The sequence below is a fragment of the Ranitomeya variabilis genome, chromosome 4, assembly GCF_051348905.1.
Source record: "Ranitomeya variabilis isolate aRanVar5 chromosome 4, aRanVar5.hap1, whole genome shotgun sequence".
Lineage (NCBI taxonomy): Eukaryota > Metazoa > Chordata > Amphibia > Anura > Dendrobatidae > Ranitomeya > Ranitomeya variabilis.
The window spans coordinates 410,106,855-410,127,136 of NC_135235.1; the positions used below are offsets into that span (position 1 = coordinate 410,106,855).

The 20,282-nt window shown below is 42.1% G+C and overlaps 1 protein-coding gene across 1 annotated transcript; it reads left to right on the plus strand.

Annotated features, from left to right (window-relative positions):
• Window positions 1–13,207: 13,207 nt before the first annotated feature.
• On the plus strand, window positions 13,208–19,509 carry LOC143764992 (glutathione S-transferase P 2-like). The gene is made up of 7 exons (XM_077251170.1): window positions 13,208–13,317; window positions 13,589–13,624; window positions 15,000–15,112; window positions 15,693–15,780; window positions 17,994–18,097; window positions 19,092–19,199; window positions 19,267–19,509. Coding segments are annotated over exons 1-7 (633 nt in total). The 5' UTR covers window positions 13,208–13,316; the 3' UTR covers window positions 19,450–19,509.
• Window positions 19,510–20,282: the final 773 nt, after the last annotated feature.

The window sequence follows — 20,282 nt, forward strand, 5'->3', positions numbered from 1 at the left end:
ACACAGGCAGGAAGCGACAGTAAGCCAAGCAGGGGCAGTGTGATGAGGGGGCGGAATACTGTATATAGAATAAGCCCTATAGGTCACTTGATGTCATCCTGTGGTTGCTGAGTGACATTCGAATAAGATGACGGTTATCCCGGCCTGTAGTCAGTAGTTTTTGCACTTTGCAGGTCTGTAGCTTTGTTGTTCCCAATATCTGCTGCTTGACCTCGTTGTAATGGACTGCCGTTTTAGAAATGTTAAGGATGGAGGCAATATGATGCTCACTGTATCCCTCTGCTAGGTAAAGCCAGAATTGAGGCCTTCTTTTCCTCATTCAAGACTTTTCTTTTCAACTCCTTAACCCCTTCCCGACCTATGATGCATACGCTGCGTCATGAAAGTCGGTGCCAATCCGACCTGTGACGCAGCGTATGCGCCATGGCGGAATCGCGTTCCTGCAGGTCGGGTGAAAGGGTTAACTGAAATTTCACCCGACCTGCAGATACAGGGGAACTTGTACTTTAGCCCGGGGGGGGGGTTCAGCCCCCACTTGGCTACGATCGCCCTGGTGACCACTTTGTCACCACCCCCCAGATCTGATTGGAGCTAGCGTCCATGTGACGCTAGCTCTCCATTCAGATGTGTGGGGGCGGAGAAAACCATGGCTGCCTCGCTGTCCAGCTTCATGCCTCCGTGGAAGCTGAACAGCGAGGTGCCTGCATACTGCCCTGCCACATACAGCGATCGCCGCCGCCGCTGCAGTCACCGCCACCGCTGCAGTCACCGCCACCGCTGCAGTGGCCGCCACCGCCAGGTGCTCCCCTCTTCTTCTCTCCCCCCCCCCTTGCGATTCCATGCCCCCCGACCTTCGCCCCCTCCCCTTTGCACCCGGTGATCGCCCCCTGCCCCAGAGATTACCCCCCCTGCTGCTGCCGGCTCCATTTCCACCTTCTGCTGCATCGCATCTGACAGCCCCGGCCCCAGTGATCCCCCCTGATCTCTCCTCTGATCGCCCCCCTGATCTCCCCCCTGCCCTGTGGATCACCCCCTGCCTCGCTGATGTCCTCCCCTGCCCCGCTGATGTCCCCCCTGCCCCTCAGATCTCCCCCCTGCCTTGTGGATCGCCCCCTGCCCCACTGATGTCCTCCCCTGCCCCGCTGATATCCCCCCTGCCTTGTGGATCACCCCCTGCCCTGCTGATGTCCTCCCTGCCCTGCTGATGTCCCCCCTGCCCTGCTGATGTCCCCCCTGCCCCGCTGATGTCCCCCCTGCCCTGCAGATCTCCCCCCTACCCTGTGGATTGCCCCCTGCCCCGCTGATGTCCTCCCTGCCCCGCTGATGTCTTCCCTGCCCCACTGATTCCCTCCCTGCCCCGCTGATGTCCCCCCTGCCCCGCAGATCTCCCCCCTGCCTTGTGGATCACCCCCTGCCCCGCTGATGTCCCCCTTGCCCCGCTGATATCCCCCCTGCCCTGCAGATCTCCCCCCTGCCCTGTGGATTGCCCCCTGCCCCGCTGATGTCACCCCTGCCCCGCTGATGTCCCCCCTGCCCTGCAGATCTCCCCCCTGCCTTGTGGATCGCCCCATGCCCCGCTGATGTCCCCCCTGCCCCGCAGATCTCCCCCCTGCCCTGTGGATTGCCCCCTGCCTTGCTGATGTCCCTCCCTGCCCCGCTGATGTCCCTCCCTGCCCCGCTGATGTCCCTCCCTGCCCCGCTGATGTCCTCCCCTGCCCCGCTGATGTCCTCCCCTGCCCCGCTGATGTCCTCCCCTGCCCCGCTGATGTCCTCCCCTGCCCCGCTGATCTTCCCCTGGCCCGCTGATGTCCTTCCCCTGCCCCGCTGATGTCCTCCCTGCACTGTGGATCACCCCCTGCCCCGCTGATGTCCTCCCCTGCTCCGGTGATGTCCCCCCTGCCCCGCTGATGTCCTCCCCTTCCCCGCTGATGTCCTCCCCTTCCCCGCTGATGTCCTCCCCTTCCCCGCTGATGTCCTCCCCTTCCCCGCTGATGTCCTCCCCTTCCCCGCAGATCTCCCCCTGCCCCGCAGATCTCCCCCCTGCCCCGCAGATCTCCCCCCTGCCACGCAGATCTCCCCCCTGCCCCGCCGATGTCCCCCCCTGCCCCAGTTTTCCCATTAGGGTTGGGATTAGGGGTAGGGTTAGGATTAGGGTTGGGATTAGGGGTAGGGTTAGGATTAGGGGTAGGGTTGGGATTAGGGGTAGGGTTAGGGTTGGGATTAGGGGTAGGGTTGGGATTAGGGGTAGGGGTGTGTTGGGGTTAGGGTTGGAGATAGAATTGGGGGTTTCCACTGTTTAGGCACATCAGGGGCTCTCCAAACGCGACATGGCGTCCGATCTCCATTCCAGCCAATTCTGCGTTAAAAAAGTAAAACAGTGCTCCTTCCCTTCCGAGCTCTCCCGTGCGCCCAAACAGGGGTTTGCCCCAACATTTGGGGTATCAGCATACTCAGGACAAATTGGACAACAACTTTTTTGGTCCAATTTCTTTGTTACCCTTGGCAAACTAAAAATTTGGGGGGCTAAAAAACCCTTTTTGTGGGAAAAAATGTTTTTTTGTTTTCACGGCTCTGCGTTATAAACTGTAGTGAAACACTTAGGGGTTCAAAGTTCTCTCAACACATCTAGATAAGTTCCTTGGGGGTCTAGTTTCCAATATGGGGTCACTTGTGGGGGGTTTCTACTGTTTAGGTACATTAGGGGCTATGCAAACGCAATGTGATGCCTGCAGACCAATCCATCTAACTCTGCATTCCAAATGGTGTTCATTCCCTTCCGAGCTCTGCCATGCGCCAAAATGGTGGTTCCCCTCCACATATAGGGTATCAGCGTACTCAGGACAAATTGGTCAACAGCTTTTGGGGACCAATTTCTCCTGTTACCCTTGTGAAAATAAAAAATTGCGGGCTAAAAATCATCTTTGAAGAAAAAAAAGATTTTTTTATTTTCACGGCTCTGCGTTATAAACTTTTGTGAAGCATTTGGGGGTAAAAAGTGCTCACCACACATCTAGATAAGATCCTTGGGGGTCTAGTTTCCAAAATGTGGTAATTTGTGGGGGGTTTCTACTGTTTAGGCACATCAGGGGCTCTGCAAATGCAACGTGACGCCCGCAGACCATTCCATCAAAGTCTGCATTTCAAATGTCACTACTTCCCTTCCAAGCCCTGACGTGCGCCCAAACAGTGGTTTACCCCCACATATGGGGTACCAGCGTACTCACAACAAACTGGGCAACAAATATTGGGGTCCAATTTCTCCTGCTACCCTTGTGAAAATAAACAATTGCTTGCTAAAACATCTTTTTTGAGGACAGAAAAAAGATTTTTTATTTTCACGGCTCTGCGTTGTAAACTTCTGTGAAGCACTTGGGGGTTGAACGTGCTCACCACACATCTAGGTAAGTTCCCTTGGGGGTCTAGTTTCCAAAGTGGGGTCACTTGTGGGGAGTTTCTACTGTTTAGGCATATCAGGGGCTCTGCAAACGAAACGTGACGCCCGCAGAGCATTCCATCAATGTCTGCATTTCAAAACGTCACTACTTCCCTTCCGAACCCCTACGTGTGCCAAAACAGTGGTTTACCCCCACATATGGGGTATCAGCGTACTCAGGAGAAACTGGACAACAACTATTGGGGTCCAATTTCTCCTGTTACCCTTGGGAAAATAAAAAATTGAGGGCTAAAAAATCATTTTTGAGAAAAGAAAAATATTTTTTTATTTTCATGGCTCTGCGTTATAAACTTCTGTGAAGCACTTGGGGGTTCAAAGTGCTCACTATGCATCTAGATTAGTTCCTTGGGAGGTCTAGTTTCCAAAATGGGGTCACTTGTGCGGGAGCTCCAATGTTTAGGCACAGGGGCTCTCCAAACGCGACATGGTGTCCGCTAATGATTGAAGCTAATTTTCCATTAAAAAAGCCAAATGGCGTGCCTTCCCTTCCGAGCCCTGCCGTGCGCCCAAACAGTGGTTTACCCCCACATATGGGGTATCATCGTACTCAGGACAAACTGGACAATAACATTTGGGGTCCAATTTCTCCTCTTACCCTTGGGAAAATAAAAAATTCCGGGCTAAAAATCATTTTTGAGGAAAGAAAAATAATTTTTTATTTTCATGGCTCTGCGTTATAAACTTCTGTGAAGCACCTGGGGGTTTTAAGTGCTCACTATGCATCTAGATAAGTTCCTTGGGGGGTCTAGTTTCCAAAATGGGGTCACTTGTAGGGGAGCTCCAATGTTTAGGCACACAGGGGCTCTCCAAACGCGACATGGTGTCCGCTAACGATTGGAGCTAATTTTCCATTCAAAAAGTCAAATGGCGCGCCTTCCCTTCCTAGCCTTGCCGTGCACCCAAACAGTGGTTTACCCCCACATATGAGGTATCGGCGTACTCAGGAGAAATTGCCCAACTAATTTTAGGATCCATTTTATCCTGTTTCCCATGTGAAAATGAAAAAATTGAGGCTAAAAGAAATTTTGTGTGAAAAAAAAGTACTTTTTCATTTTTATGGATCAATTTGTGAAGCACCTGAGGGTTTAAAGTTCTCACTATGCTTCTAGATAAGTTCCTTGGGGGGTCTAGTTTCCAAAATGGGGTCACTTGTGGGGGAGCTCCAATGTTTAGGCACACAGGGGCTCTCCAAACCTGACATGGTGTCCGCTAGCGATGGAGATAATTTTTCATTCAAAAAGTCAAATGGCGCTCCTTCCCTTCCGAGACTTACCATGTGCCCAAACAGTGGTTTACCCCCACATATGATGTATCAGCGTACTCAGGACAAATTGGACAACAACGTTCGTGGTCCAGTTTCTCCTTTTACCCTTGGGAAAATAAAAAAATTGTTGCGAAAAGATCATTTTTGTGACTAAAAAGTTGAATGTTAATTTTTTCCTTCCATGTTGCTTCTGCTGCTGTGAAACTCCTGAAGAGTTAATAAACTTCTTGAATGTGGTTTTGAGCACCTTGAGGGGTGCAGTTTTTAGAAAGGTGTCACTTTTGGGTATTTTCAGCCATATAGAACCCTCAAACTGACTTCAAATGTGAGGTGGTCCCTAAAAAAAATGGTTTTGTAAATTTTGTTGTAAAAATGAAAAATCACTGGTCAAATTTTAACCCTTATAACTTCCTAGCAAAAAAAAAATTTGTTTCCAAAATTATGCTGATGTAAAGTAGACATGTGGGAAATGTTATTTATTAACTATTTTCTGTCACATAACTCTCTGGTTTAACAGAATAAAAATTCAAAATGTGAAAATTGCAAAATTTTCAAAATTTTCGCCAAATTTCCGTTTTTTCACAAATAAACTCAGAAATTATCGACCTAATTTTACCACTATCATGAATCCCAATATGTCATGAAAAAACAATCTCAGGATCGCTAGGATCCGTTGAAGCGTTCCTGAGTTATTACCTCATAAAGGGACACTGGTCAGAATTGCAAAAAACGGCAAGGTCATTAAGGCCAAAATAGGCTGGGTCATGAAGGGGTTAAAAGTTATTTTTTCATTCTTTTTAATTTTGGGATATTTCCAGCACTTGTTTTGCCATCCAGCTTGTCCTATTGCAAGACGATTGTGAACATCACAGCAGTGTTTTTTATACTTTCCTTCGTTAAATAAGATTTGGTTCATGTGATCACGTAATCAGAAGCACATTAAGTAGATTGAGGTGTACTCTGGTTGGATTTCAACTGACACTGGAATGGAATGGCTGTCAGACATGTAGAGAAGCTGATTTTTATAAAACTGTGCAGTGGTCTCTTAATTTTTTCCATAGCTGTATATATATATATATATATATATATATATATATATATATATATATATATACAGTAATAAAAAGATGGAACAGCACAAATCCTTTACTCATCTTCGGGTGCAGAGCCCCCAGACAACCTGTCCACTGGTTGCTGACAGTCCATATATTTCACAAAAAAAGGCAGCACTCCATTTTCTTTAAGATAATGTGCAGGAATTTATTGAACCCACATCTCCGTGCGACATTTCGGCTTGAGAAAGGCTCATTCAGAGCCGAAACATCGCACGGAGATGTGGGTTCAATAAATTCCTGCACATTATCTTAAAGAAAATGGAGTGCTGCCTTTTTTTGTGAAATATATATATATATATATATATATATATATATATATATATATGTAAGACAAAAATGGTAATAATGGTGTGTAATAATGAAAAGAATAAACAAAAATAATGATAAAAAAGTAAACAAAATAAAATAAAGAATAAGGTGACTATGCTATTAATAAAATAATGATAATAATGATAGACAATACAACTATAAGAGATGACTATTCATCAAAATGTAATTAATAGTGTAGGTGTACAAGAATGTGTGTAAACATAGACATGCTAACACATGTATGCATGCGCATACACACACACATACAGTGCCTTGCGAAAGTATTCAGCCCCTGGAACTTTTCAACCTTTTCACACATATCATGCTTCAAACATAAAGATATCAAATGTAAATTTTTGGTGAAGAATCAACAAGTGGAACACAATTGTGAAGTAGAACGAAATATATAGCTTATTTTACATTTTTGTGGAAATTCAAAAACTGAAAAGTGGGGCAAAAAAAAAACATGTGGCAAAGAGTAAGCTCCACATTGGGAAAACAAATTCCTTCCCGACTCCACATACTAGTTCCCTGGATCAACGCCCTATCAAGGAATCTAGTGAATAACCTGTAACATTATGCTTTTCAAGAAAAGCATCCAGTCCCCTCTTAAATTTAAGTAATGAATCACTCATTACAACATCATACGGCAGAGAGTTCCATAGTCTCACTGCTCTTACAGTAAAGAATCCGCGTCTGTTATTATGCTTAAACCTTCTTTCCTCCAGACGTAGAGGATGCCCCCTTGTCCCTGTCTCAGGTCTATGATTAAAAAGATCATCAGAAAGGTCTTTGTACTGTCCCCTCATATATTTATACATTAAAATAAGATCATCCCTTAGCCTTCATTTTTCCAAACTAAATAGCCCCAAGTGTAATAATCTATCTTGGTATTGCAGACCCCCCAGTCCTCTAATAACCTTGGTCGCTCTTCTCTGTACCCGCTCTAGTTCAGATATGTCTTTCTTATACACCGGAGACCAGAACTTTACACAGTATTCTAAGTGTGGTCAAACTAGTGACTTGTATAGAGGTAAAATTATGTTCTCCTCATGAGCATCTATGCCTCTTTTAATGCATCCCATTATTTTATTTGCCTTTGTAGCAGCTGCCTGACTCTGGCCACTAAATGTGAGTTTGTCATCCACCCATACACCAAGGTCTGTTTCATTGACGGTTTTGCTCAGAGTTTTAGAATTAAGCACATAGTTATATATCTTATTACTTCTACCCAAGTGCATGACCTTACATTTATCCCCATTAATGCTCATTTGCTATTTATCAGCCCAAGCTTCTAGTTTACATAAATCATCCTGTAATATAAAATTGTCCTCCTCTGTATTGATTACCCTGCAGAGTTTAGTGTCATCTGCAAATATTGAAATTCTGCTCTGTATGCCCCCTACAAGGTCATTAATAAATATGTAAAAAAGAAGAGGGCCCAATACTGACCCCTGTGGTACCCCACTGCTAACTGCGACCCAGTCCGAGTGTGCTCCATTAATAACCACCCTTTGTTTCCTATCCCTGAGCCAGCTCTTAACCAACTTACACATATTTTCCCCTATCCCCATTATTCTCATTTTATGTATCAACCTTTTGTGTGGCACCGTATCAAAAGCTTTTGAAAAGTCCATATACACTACGTCCACTGGGTTCCCTTGGTCCAGTCCGGAACTTGCCTCTTCACAGAAATTGATCAGATTAGTCTGACAGGAACGGTCCCTAGTAAACCCATGTTGGTACTGGGTCATGACATGAGGTTATTCTTCTTCAGATACTCCAGCATAGCATCCCTTAGAATGCCCTCCAGGATTTTACCCACAGTAGAGGTTAAGCTTACTGGCCTATAATTTCCGAGTTCAGTTTTTTGTCCCCTTTTTTAATATTGGCTATACGCCAGTCCTGTGTACAGACCCTGTTATTATGGACTCTTTAAAGATTAAAAATAATGGTCTATCAATTAATTCCTGCAGTACTCGGGGGTGTATCCCATCCGGGCCCGGAGATTTGTCAATTTTAGTGATTTTTAGACGCCGCCGTATTTCCTGCTGGGTTAAGCAGGTGACATTTAATGGGGAATTTTTGTTATCACTGATCATATTGTCTGCCATGAGATTTTCTTGTGTAAATGTGAGATCTTTTAGAATACCTGGGGTGGACCCGCAGATCCACGACAACGAACCTCCCAAGGGTGAGCTGACCAGGTAGACCACCCCCTATACAGGGAGCATTAGGGGCAGACCCAAGGGAGACTATTGCCGCAGAAGCTGGAAACCGGAAACAAGTAGTAGGAGGTACAAAATAGAGAAGCTAGGCGTAGGACACACAGAGCGGGGTAAGATGAAGTACAGTTAGGCTAGGGTCACATTGCGTTATGTGACCGCGTTTAACGGACTACGTTACACCGCGGCATAACGCGGTGTAATGTAGTCCGTTAACGCCGCCATTGCCTGTAATGGCGAACGCATCGCTAGTGCCCGCCCACATTGGGCGTGCGCTAGCGATGTGCCGTCATTTGAGTGACGGCCCGCGAACGCTGCTTGCAGCATTCGCGATCCTTTCCTCGCTAGCGCAGATCGGGGATCTGCGCTAGCGGGATCGGCTAACGCGATCCCTTTTGGAACATTGCGTTAGCGCAGTCCGTAGCGCTATGCGCTAAATGGACTGCCCTAACGCAATGTGACCCTAGCCTTAGGTAAGAGCTGGGTACAGGTGAGACCAAAGGAGCACAGCGAAGGGGAAGACACAAAGGAAGCAGGACAGGACAGAGACACCAGACTAACAGAGTATGGAGCGGACACTGGGAAGGCTGGACTGGACGAGGAGACAAGGAAGCCTGGGAAAGACAGAGAAGCTGAACTGGCTGGACAGAGTGGAGGCTCAAAACAGGCAGTGCAGACAAAGGTGGACCTGAGTCACAGAAGCACAAATGACAGACAGGCAAGGAGCAGAGGAAGGAAACGCCTTATATACATGGAGTACTGAAGGACTTCCGGGTCACGGTCCTCCAGGATCACAGAGAGGAGATACAGAGCGCCTGTAAATCAGAAAGAGGAAGTGCTGGAGTGGGCAGTGCGCACGCGTACCCAATGAGAACCAGGGAGCGGGGAAGAATGAAGGAGAGGACGTGCGCAGGCAGGAGAAGCACGCCGGAGCGGGTAAGTATGAGCGGAAGGAGTGGCCGTGACAGTAAATACTGATGAAAAAATGTCATTTAGCATATTGGCTTTTTCCTCATCCTCATCCACCATTTCACCCAGACTATTTTTAAGAGGGCCAACATTATCATTTCTTAGTTTCTTACTATTAACGTAGTTAAAAAATATTTTGGGATTATTTTTACTCTCTCTGGCAATGAGTCTCTATGTCTCAATCTTTGCTGCCTTGATTTGCGTTTTACAGAATTTATTTCTTTAATTTTCTGTATTTATTTAATGCCTCATCACCACCTACTTCCTTTAATTCTCTAAATGCTTTCTTTTTTGTCTCTTATAGCGCCCCTTACAGCTCTATTTAGCCATATTGGTTTCCTCCTATTTCTAGCATGTTTATTCCCATACGGTATATACTGTGCACAGGTCCTATCCAGGATGCTAATAAACGTCACCCATTTTCTTTGTGTATTTTTATGTCTCAGGATATCGTCCCAGTTAATTGCACCAAGATCCTCTCTCATCCGTTGGAAATTTGCCCTCCTGAAGTTTAGTGTCCTTGTCAACCCTCTACTACACATCTTATTAAAAGATACATGAAAACTTATTATTTTGTGATCACTATTCCCCAAGTGACCCCCAACCCTTATATTTGATATGCGGTCTGGCCTGTTGGTTAATATTAGGTCTAGCAGTGCCCCCCTTCTTGTTGGGTCCTGAACCAGTTGTGAAAGGTAGTTGTCTCTCATAGTTGTCAAAAACCGATTACCTTTGCTGGAACTGCATTTTTCTGTTCCCCAATGTATTTCAGGGTAGTTGAAATTACCGCTTTCTTGGTACAATTTATATTATAAGTAATAGTGTAGGTCTTACTGGAATCGAAGCTGGTAAATATTTTTGCTGTGTCCACGTTCTTACAAGCAATACACTTCTTACATGGAGAGCAGCCCCAAGCTGGACCCTTGGAATCAAATATGTATCTTGTGGATTCCCCCTTATGGTAACTATGTACCAAGGGATCGCGTAAGTTCTTTGCTCTCCTATATGTTACTGCAGGGACATCACCTATAAATTAGGATAATGCTCTATCAATAGACAAGACTGGCCAATGTTTTTGTAAGATTTTATAAAGATCATTGCTTCTTGAATTATAGTCAAGGATGCATCGTACCATGGAATTTATCTAGTTCTGTTTCCTTGTTTTTTTTTTCCAGGACTCCATGACGTTCACTGTTCCTGCCCGAATGTTGGCTTTGCAGATAGACTTTTTAAAGCAACCACGGTCCTGAAAACGTGTGCAGAGTTCATCGGCTTGTTTCTCAAAGAGATTGTCACAGGAACATATTATTCTTACTCGCAAGAATTATCTGGTTGGGATATTATTTATAAGATGTTTCGGGTGCTGAGATGTGGCATGTAGGAGACTGTTGGCAGATGTGCTTTTCTGGAATAAATCTGTTTGAATGTGGCCGGAACTGTCTACCTGGATGGAGATGTCCAAAAATTCAATCAAGTTTTTGCTACTCTGGTACGTTAGTTTGATATTGTGGTAATTTACATTCAATGTATCGAAAAATGAATACGCTCTTCTTGTGTCCCTTGCCATGTTAAAAGCACTTCATCTATATAACGCCACCAAGCCACCACTCCCTGGTTGTGTGCCACCGGGTCCACCTGGAAGATGTCCCTCTCGCACAGCCCCAGGAAGAGATTTGCATATGAAGGTTCACAGGATGCCACCATTGCAGTCCGATGGAGCTGCAGGTAGAGGACATCTTTGTATATGAAGAAATTGTATGTCAGCACAAATTGTAAGGCTTTGACCAGGAAAACACAGTTTCCTGTCCATACCACTTGAGGTGAGAAAAAACTCAACCGCCCTAATACCATCCTGATGCCGAATGGAGGTATTTTGAGACTCCACATCGCTTGTTACCAGAAACATATTGGTTTCCAGTTGAACACCATCAAATTTTTTGAGAATATCCATGGTGTCTTTAATGTACGATGGAAGGGTCTCCACAAGAGGATGTTGGTAGTAAACAATAAGCTTACATAGGGGCTCACAGATGTTATTGATGCCTGAAACAATCGGCCTACCTGGTGGAGAAACAGGGTCTTTATGGATCTTAGAAAGTAAATAGATCCCTGCCACTGTTGGCTCATCCAACCACAAGCCATAATAATAATAATAATCTTTTTTTTTATAAAGTGCTAACATATTCCGCAGCGCTTTACAGTTTTGCACACATTATCATCCATCTTAAGACTAAAATCAAAACAAACACAGAAAAATACCAAGGCCGAGAAAGGCAAAAGCCCTGCTCCCTGCGTAAATGCATATATGCAGCAAAATATATTAGTGTAATACTCCTTGAATATACCACCAAAGGACATGGAGTACAGAGAACACCAAAAGAACCAACACCAAAGGACATGGAGTACAGAGAACACCAAAAGAACCAACACCAAAGGACATGGAGTACAGAGAACACCAAAAGAACAGCCGTGGTAACAGCCTGCAGACTGGAGAAACTGTCACCGTGTCTGTCTATGCCGGGTCTGTTCTTTGGTGTTCTCTGTACTCCATGTCCTTTGGTGTTATTATCATCCATCTGTTTGGCTGTCAAAACCCCTTCTTCAACCGCTTCCAAAACGATGTCCTTCAATTCCGTCCTAAATTTAGACAAAGCATTAAAGGTAAGGCAACAAAAGCAATTGGAATCTTTTAGTTGTCGTAACATTTCTTTTTCATTCTGTTCTGTTGGCCAAATGACCACATTGCCCCCTTTATCAGAGGGCTTGATTACTGCGGTTTTAAGGCCTTTCAATCCTTTTAGAGCTCATCTTTCTCTTGGTGTCAAGTTGTCCATCCTTGTAGTCTCAGGGATATTTTTTATGTAATTTGTCTATGAGACGGCTAACTTCTTCTTCTCCTCCGGTCATGCTGTGTGTTCCTAGGCAACGGTAAATCAACAAACACAGCGGTATCCGGTTTCTAATCGCTTATTTGAATATATCTCCTCTGTGATTGGTTGGCTGTTTCTTAAATAATCACTTGACCAGTGTCTAACCACCCCTGGATGAAGCAGTAATTGCGAAACGTACGTCGGGTGCGGTGGATGCTCAGACCAATGGCACCTACTTAGGTAACAACTGTTGTACTAATATGTGAATTTTATATGTTTGCACGGCATTATGCACTTTTCTGGCACATGTGATATCTTTTTTATTTGAATTACTTTACTTGTCAACTATTAGGATATGCAATCATTACCTTTGTACTATTAGATTCTGGCTATGTGTGAGCAGTTCTAACATTATGTTTAATTACTATTAACTATATTCCCCAAAATTACCCCATTTTTTACTTTATATATTTTCATGTAATTGATATTATTTGTTTACTGGGCTGTCTTGTTTATTTATTATTTCACTATCTTTGATTATTTATAATACTTTTTTTTCACATTATGTAACTGTTACCTGGTCCGGGTCTCCACCTTTTTCCATCTGTGGTTTCCTTTGTTTTTAACATATATATATCATGTTCATATATTTTTTACTCTATATTCAATAAAAATTATTTTAGTGTATTATGGTTCATTCATGAAGTGTTTTTGTCTTGGTGTTTCTCATCCAATAAGTATTCAAGTTTAAACAGCTTGGAATTGGAAAATCTGCAAAAAAATGATGATATGGTGAAAATAATGCCTTGCCTACTAATTCTGCACACGGTGTATGGCCTCAAAGATCAACAAATTCACTATTTATATATATATATATATATATATATATATATATATATATATATATATATATATATACAGTATATATATATAATAATCTTGGCCTCCCCAATTTTTCTGCCGTGCCAAGCACTGTCTGCCCTTTGTACTGTGCATGCTATGTTACATCATTAATGACTCAGCAGACGGCTTATTTGCTATACATCAATATCAGAGCAGGGTGTAGGCTGCATTCTGCACGGACGCAGCTCATCGCCACCTACCCAAGCAAGTAAGCTCCGCTCTCCTGCAGTTGTCTGTTTAGTAACTCTTTATAGATAGTTTATATGTTTAATACTGCTATATGAGGCTCTCTTGCAATACATCTTGCCCTTGGCACCATGTATATCACATGCAGCAATTAGTTTTTCAACAATAATTTATTTTGTTCAAGAAATGCATTTATTAGTGGATCTGTATGGCAGGGTCACATACGGTACTTACCTGTCAGCTTTTGCATATTATACATGTCAAGTAATTTAAACTTTATGTATTTCTTGCAGTGTCTGGATATACATTAACTTACTTTCCAATAAGAGGTAAATCTCAGCAGTTTATAACACGGTAACTTGCGTGTATGAATGCTCTTAAACTAATCTAAAACTGATCCACTGGGGCATATTTATTCATGTCTTATTGCACTTAATTTATATACACAGTATGCTGTTCTCTGTTGTGCAAGTTGCATTTTTGCTTTTTAATATATATATATATATATATATATATATATATATATATATATATATATATATATATATATATATATACACACACAGTGGTGAAAATAAGTATTTGATACACTGCTGATTTTGCAAGTTTTCCCACCAACAAAGAATAGTGAGTTCTGTAATTTTTATTGTAGGTGCACTTCAACTATCAGAGGCAGAATCTAATAATAAAACCTAGAAAATCACATTCTATGACGTTTACATTAGTTAATTTGCTTTTTATTGCATGAAATAAGTATTTGATACAAAAGAAAAACAGAACTAAATATTTGACATTGAAACCTTTGTTTTAAATTAAAGAGGTCAGATGTTTCCTGCAGTTCTTGACCAAGTTTGCACACACTGCAGCAGGGATTTTAACCCATTCCTCCACACAGATCTTCGCCAGACTTTTCAATTTTGTCTCCAGTGTCAGGGCAGCTCTTTGGTCTTGGCCATGGTGGAGAGGTTAGGGTGTAATTGGTGGTGTGCGTGGACAGGTGCCTTTTATACAGGTAATGCACTTAAACAGGTGCAATTAATACAGGTAATAAGTGCAGAGTAGGAGGGCTTCTTAGGAGGGCTTAAAGAAAAACTAAAAGGTCTGGAAGAGCCAGAATTCTTGCTGGTTGGTAGGTGATCAAATACTTATTTCATGCAATAAAATGCAATTTAATTTATATAAAAATCATACAATGTGATTTCCTGGTTTTTATTTTTAGATTCTGTTGAAGTGTACCTACCATAAAAATTACTGACCTCTCTATACTTTGTAGGTGGGAAAACTTGCAAAATCAGCAGTGTATGAAATACTTATATTCTCTACTGGTTCTTAGCAATCAATAAGTTATGGGAGAAAACTTGTGATTTTGGGAAAAAACTTTTAATTTTTCTATACTATATATAGAGAGAGAGAGAGAGCGAGAAAGAGAGAGAGAGAGAGAAATTAAAGAGTCACTCCCAAAATCACAAGTTATCTCCTATACCTTATTGATTGCTAAGAACCAGTAACGTACTGGTAAAACCACGCAAGCTTTTAGAACTGCTGTTCTCTTGTCTTACTGTGGCAGGAATGAACTCAACCCACTCCGAGACACCCTCAATCAAGATTGTTGTTAATTTTTTTGTGAATTGATCTCATTCGCACATGGTAGATCACTGCTGGCATAGTGTTAACAATTCTTAATCGTCTTTTGCAATTTTAAAGGGAGAGCTGAAGCAATAAGACTGCTGCTAGCAGATCAAGGAGCCTCATGGACTGATGATGAGGTGCAGATGCAGGACTGGGCTGCAGGAATAAGAGATCTGAAGAAAAATGCGGTAAGGAAACACGAGCTATTAGGGTATGCAGTGGATAAAGTGGATAACGTGTTATTGTGCAGCAAATCTTCGAGACTTGTGTCACGTCCTTCACATACATACAGAATCAGTCTTACTACATACAGTTGCAATCAAAATGATCAAATCCCCATTTCAAATTTGGTTTATAGCAAACAGCAGAAAGTGTGTACATTTTGGTAATAAAGCAAGAAGAGTTAAAAAAAAATCTGAATACAGCTAATTAAATTTCTTTCCGCGTGCAGCCCCGACGTAGTCCAGCATTCCCCATATCCGTCCCCAGCGACTCTGAATAGCAGTAACGTTACTGCTATTCACAGTCGTCGGGTACTGACGTCAACCCTCATCAGCGTTGCTGGGTCTCGCTGATCGAAGCACAAACCAGCGACGCTGATGAGCGAGCGTTGTCATCAATACCCAGTCGTTGGAGCAAGATTTAGGGAACGCTGGACTACGTGGGAACATTTTTGCAAATAAATTGGTGAAAATATTTTCACATGTTGCCAACTTTATTTTATGATTCATATCTCATGTCAGGTCTTTGTCTGTGAATTGTTTATAGGTCTTTGGTCAAATTCCTCGTTTTCAGGATGGAGACTTTGTGCTGTATCAGAGTTGCACCATCCTGCGATACCTGGCCCGCAAATATGGTGAGGCTCACATTATTACATTTAACATTATCCAGAATTCAACATCTTCTATTACACCGGGGAGAGACTCAAGGACATTTTCTTTTGAGATAAAATTTAATTGTGCTTAAGACTAGGGATGTAAGGAGATTTTAGAACAACTGACTAGACATGAGCAAATCAACTTGTGTCTAATTTTCTGAAATTCGTTGCTCCAGGTGAATTTCCACAATTGGTGATTCTATTTTTGCAAATTGCCCCAAAAAATAGAAATTGCAGATGATTGTATCAACCACAGGAGACTCATATAGTTTCAGGCGTGACAGCACAGATTTCCTAATAATACTTGGCAGCTATCATATTACAAGGTACTCATCTTTAGGCACTATCATGTGCTGTATGAAAGCTGAGGCAAAGAATGCAGCAGCCATTTTAGGATGAATTAGGATAGTGATACGAGATCAGAACTCACAGCTCATCAATAGAGATAGGAAAAGAAAGGCTCAAAATATTGGACAAATACAGTAATGTATTGTACAACTGCAACACTAACAAAGATGAGTGTAATAGTCTGCCAAAAAGAGATTCAATTGATGGGGTAGAGAGAGATGCTAGCAGCAGCAGTGAGCAACTGATCTGATCATCGCCTGTATGTAGCAGAGCCGATCAGGCATTGGCAGCTTCTAGTGTCCCATGGAGACTATTGAAGCATGTCAAAATAAAAAAAAATGTTTTTAAATATATATATATATATATATATATATATATATATATATATATACTGTATATATATATACTGTATATATATATACTGTATATATATATATATATATATATATATATACATATATGTATCCTAGATTGTGGCCCGATTCTAACGCATCGGGTATTCTAGAATATGCATGTCCCCGTAGTATATGGACAATAATGATTCCAGAATTCGCGGCAGACTGTGCCCGTCGCTGATTGGTCAAGGCAACCTTTATGACATCATCGTCGCCATGGCAAACATTATGACATCTACGTCGATACTGTGCCCCTCGCTGATTGGTCGAGGCCTGGCGGCCTCGACCAATCAGAGACGCGGGATTTCCAGGACAGACAGAAGAACCCTTAGACAATCTATATATATAATTGTCTAAGGGTTTTTCTGTCTGTCCTGGAAATCCCGCGTCTCTGGTCAAGGCCGCCTGGGCCTCGACCAATCAGCGACGGGCACAGTATCGACGTAGATGTCATAATTGTTGCCATGTCGACGATGATGTCTTAAAGGTTGCCTCGACCAATCAGCGACGGGCACAGTCTGCTGCGAATTCTGGAATCATCATTGTCCATATACTACAGGGACATGCATATTCTAGAATACCCGATGTGTTAGAATCGGGCCACAATCTAGTTATATATATATATATATATATATATATAATGTTCAAATCACACCCCTTTCGCCCCATTCAAAATAAAACAATAAAAAAAATCAAGCATACACATATTTGGTATTGCTGAGTTCAGAATCGCCCTATCTATCAATATAAAAAAAAAAGAATTAACCTGATCGCTAGTGAGAAAAAAAATAAAAACACCAGAATTAAGTTTTTTGGTCGCTGCATTGCATTAAAATAGGTAATCAAATGATCGTATCTGTAGCAAAATGGTATCATTAAAAACGATAGCTCGGCGCGCAAAAAATAAGCCCTCACCCAACCCGAGATCACAAAAAATGGAGACACTACGGGTATCGGTAAATGGCGCAATTTTTTTTTAACAAAGTTTGGAATTTTTTTCACCACTTAGAGAAAAAAGAACCTAGACATGTTTCGTGTCTATGAACTTGTAATGACCTGGAGAATCATAGTGACAGGTCAGTTTTAGCATTTAGTGAATATAGTAAAAAAGAAAAACAAAAAATAATTGTGGAATTGTAATTTTTTTGCAATTTCACCGCACTGTTTTCCAGTACGCAGTATGTTAAAACCAATGGTGTTGTTCAAAAATACAACTTGTCCCACAAAAATCAAGCCCTCATATGGCCATTTTGACATATCCCCCTTAACCCTACTTGCTATAATGGGGTTCATTGGGGTTCTGGCATTTCTGATGGCAGATTACATTATTTTTGCTGTCAAATACTGTACCAAAAGGGATGAGTGTAGAGGCTAATGGTGTGTTCACACAAATAAGGCTAATGCATTCTTCAAAATTTACTGTGCAACCTTGTGCATTGTGTCTTACAGGTATCAGTGGCAGCAACGAAAAGGAAATAGCAATCATTGAAATGATCAATGATGGGGTGGAAGATTTGAGAACGAAATACTACATATTTCTCTTTTTGGAAAAAGTATGTAGAACAAAATGTACAAATGATCTAAACCCAGGTACACAAGCGTATTACCGAGCCAGCTAGTAACCCATATTATACCATGGCATCTCCAGTTGTATACCGAGTTCCATGGAGGTTTGTTGTCATGGATTCATTTAAAAAAGGGGCCTATACATGTCTTAATACAGAGGTAAATACCACTAGAATCATTGCCAGCTATATAGAAGAATTCAGACACAAAGTGCATATATATAATATTTACAAGCTTTTCCCTAAGATCCGCCAATCAATACATACAGTATATTGATTTTCTAATCTCCTATGATGCTCAGGTGGAAAGTCAATGGATGCACACTCTCTCGAAATATGGTTGCAATAGGCCAAAACACATCGACAACCAATTCCAAAATGTCCTCTAGTGCACATGTATTTTATTGACTGGGTTCTCGCTTGAGACCCCATATATGAGCTACAGTGGAGAACTACTAATTAAAGATGCCCATGCCATAACTAAGGTGTTGGCTAAATGCTTGTAAGTGGGGGGTCAATAGGGAAAAGGACATAAGAAACTGCCTGACACTTTAGTAAGGGGCTTATCTCTTGTGGGAACAAAGGCTCGGGTTGGTTAGAATGTAACATGGTATTCCTTCTGTTACCTAATACCTGCTGATAGGGAGAATTAGACTTGGACAGGTTTTGGCCAGGAGCTCGTTTCACTGACAGCTATATCTCCTGGCTTCGCCATACACATTTGGTTTGGCTAAACATTCATGTATTTTCAATTGGAAGACAGGAGAAAACATCTACCCGACATTTGTTACCGTAGGGAGAGTCAGAATTTTAATTTGAGATTGGTCAATGTGGATGGAAACAAAATGTGTCTAATACGAATAGACAAATTAAAAGCTGCCATTCACATTAATCTCAATTCGGCAAGAGCAGACAACAGGCTGATGTGTATGAGAGCCTCCTAACTTACAGTACTTCAGACACCTCCTATTATGTCTTCTAGGAGCCAAACAAAGAAAAATTCCTGGCAGATCTGTCAACTCAGCTGGGTTATTTCGAAAAAATCCTTTCCAAAAATTCCAATGGATCAAAATTTCTCGTGGGAGATAAGGTAAGTACAAGCATATGGCCAATAAACATGTACATTTTCCATATTAGAGCTTACATTTTTGCTACAGATCTCATACGCTGACTACAATCTTCTGGACACTCTACAATGCAACCTCGACATTGCCCCAACATGCCTGTCTGCCTTCCCACTTCTGTCAGGCTACGTTGAACGGCTGCTGAAAAGACCAAATATCATTGAATACCTGAAAACTGAGGGTCGTAAGAGACGTCCTATAATCCCCAAGTCATAATGAGCATGGGATGCCATCAAGTCTTCAGATTTTTCACAAATAAACTTTTTTTAAAGCATGTTTAGTTTGGCTTAGTGTTTTTTTTCACATGACCAGATTGACTAAATAAAGGGACTCAAACTCATATGGGTAATTGGGCTGCACATTTTTCAATTTTTTTAATGGTGTTCATTGTATGGGTTGTGGTACAGTTTTCTAGCTTAAATAATCCCAGATGCAGGGATACAAAAAGTGTACTTTTTAATTTATGTTCATTTTTACATAAAACAGTGTTTTAGTGGTAAAATATTTTTCCTTTATTTCTTCATTTTCTTTTTTGATTTTTTTTCACATTTATTTTCCTTTCTACTTAGTCCTTATATGGAACGTTACCTTTTACTTACTTCATCACTGATCTAATACCCTGCAATACATCTGTGCTGCATATTATATCTGTCACTGACAATTCGCCTTACAGACCACCGTAGCTGGCTGACCCAAAGGCACAACCATTGGTACCACACAATTGCTAGATGCTGATAGGATTAAAGAGGGAGTCCCCTCCCTCAAATGACCCTGCAAATATTGTTGTCCCTCTTGTCAGTGGTATCTAAAGAGTTAAATGGCCGCATTCATTAAAAACACTCATTGTGGCTGTGTAAGGGGGAAACTGGGTTGATGAAGACGTTGTGACAACAGTGGGGCTGTTATGATGTTTGAAGTTTGATATTGATGTGTGAATATTTATATGTGTGATAAAAAGGGTTTTTATTATATTCATATGGCCGGTGTGTGTTCGGTTCTCCTACAGGCTTTGCTTAAGGTAGTCCCTGGGAATGCAGGAGATTGTCCAC

What these genes read in the sequence shown, in the direction of transcription:
- LOC143764992 (XM_077251170.1), top strand. An exon ending in ATACCTGGCCCGCAAATATG is followed by an intron (nt 15,781 to 17,993) that starts GTGAGGCTCACA and finishes TGTGTCTTACAG; the next exon opens with GTATCAGTGGCAGCAACGAA. An exon ending in TATTTCTCTTTTTGGAAAAA is followed by an intron (nt 18,098 to 19,091) that starts GTATGTAGAACA and finishes TATGTCTTCTAG; the next exon opens with GAGCCAAACAAAGAAAAATT.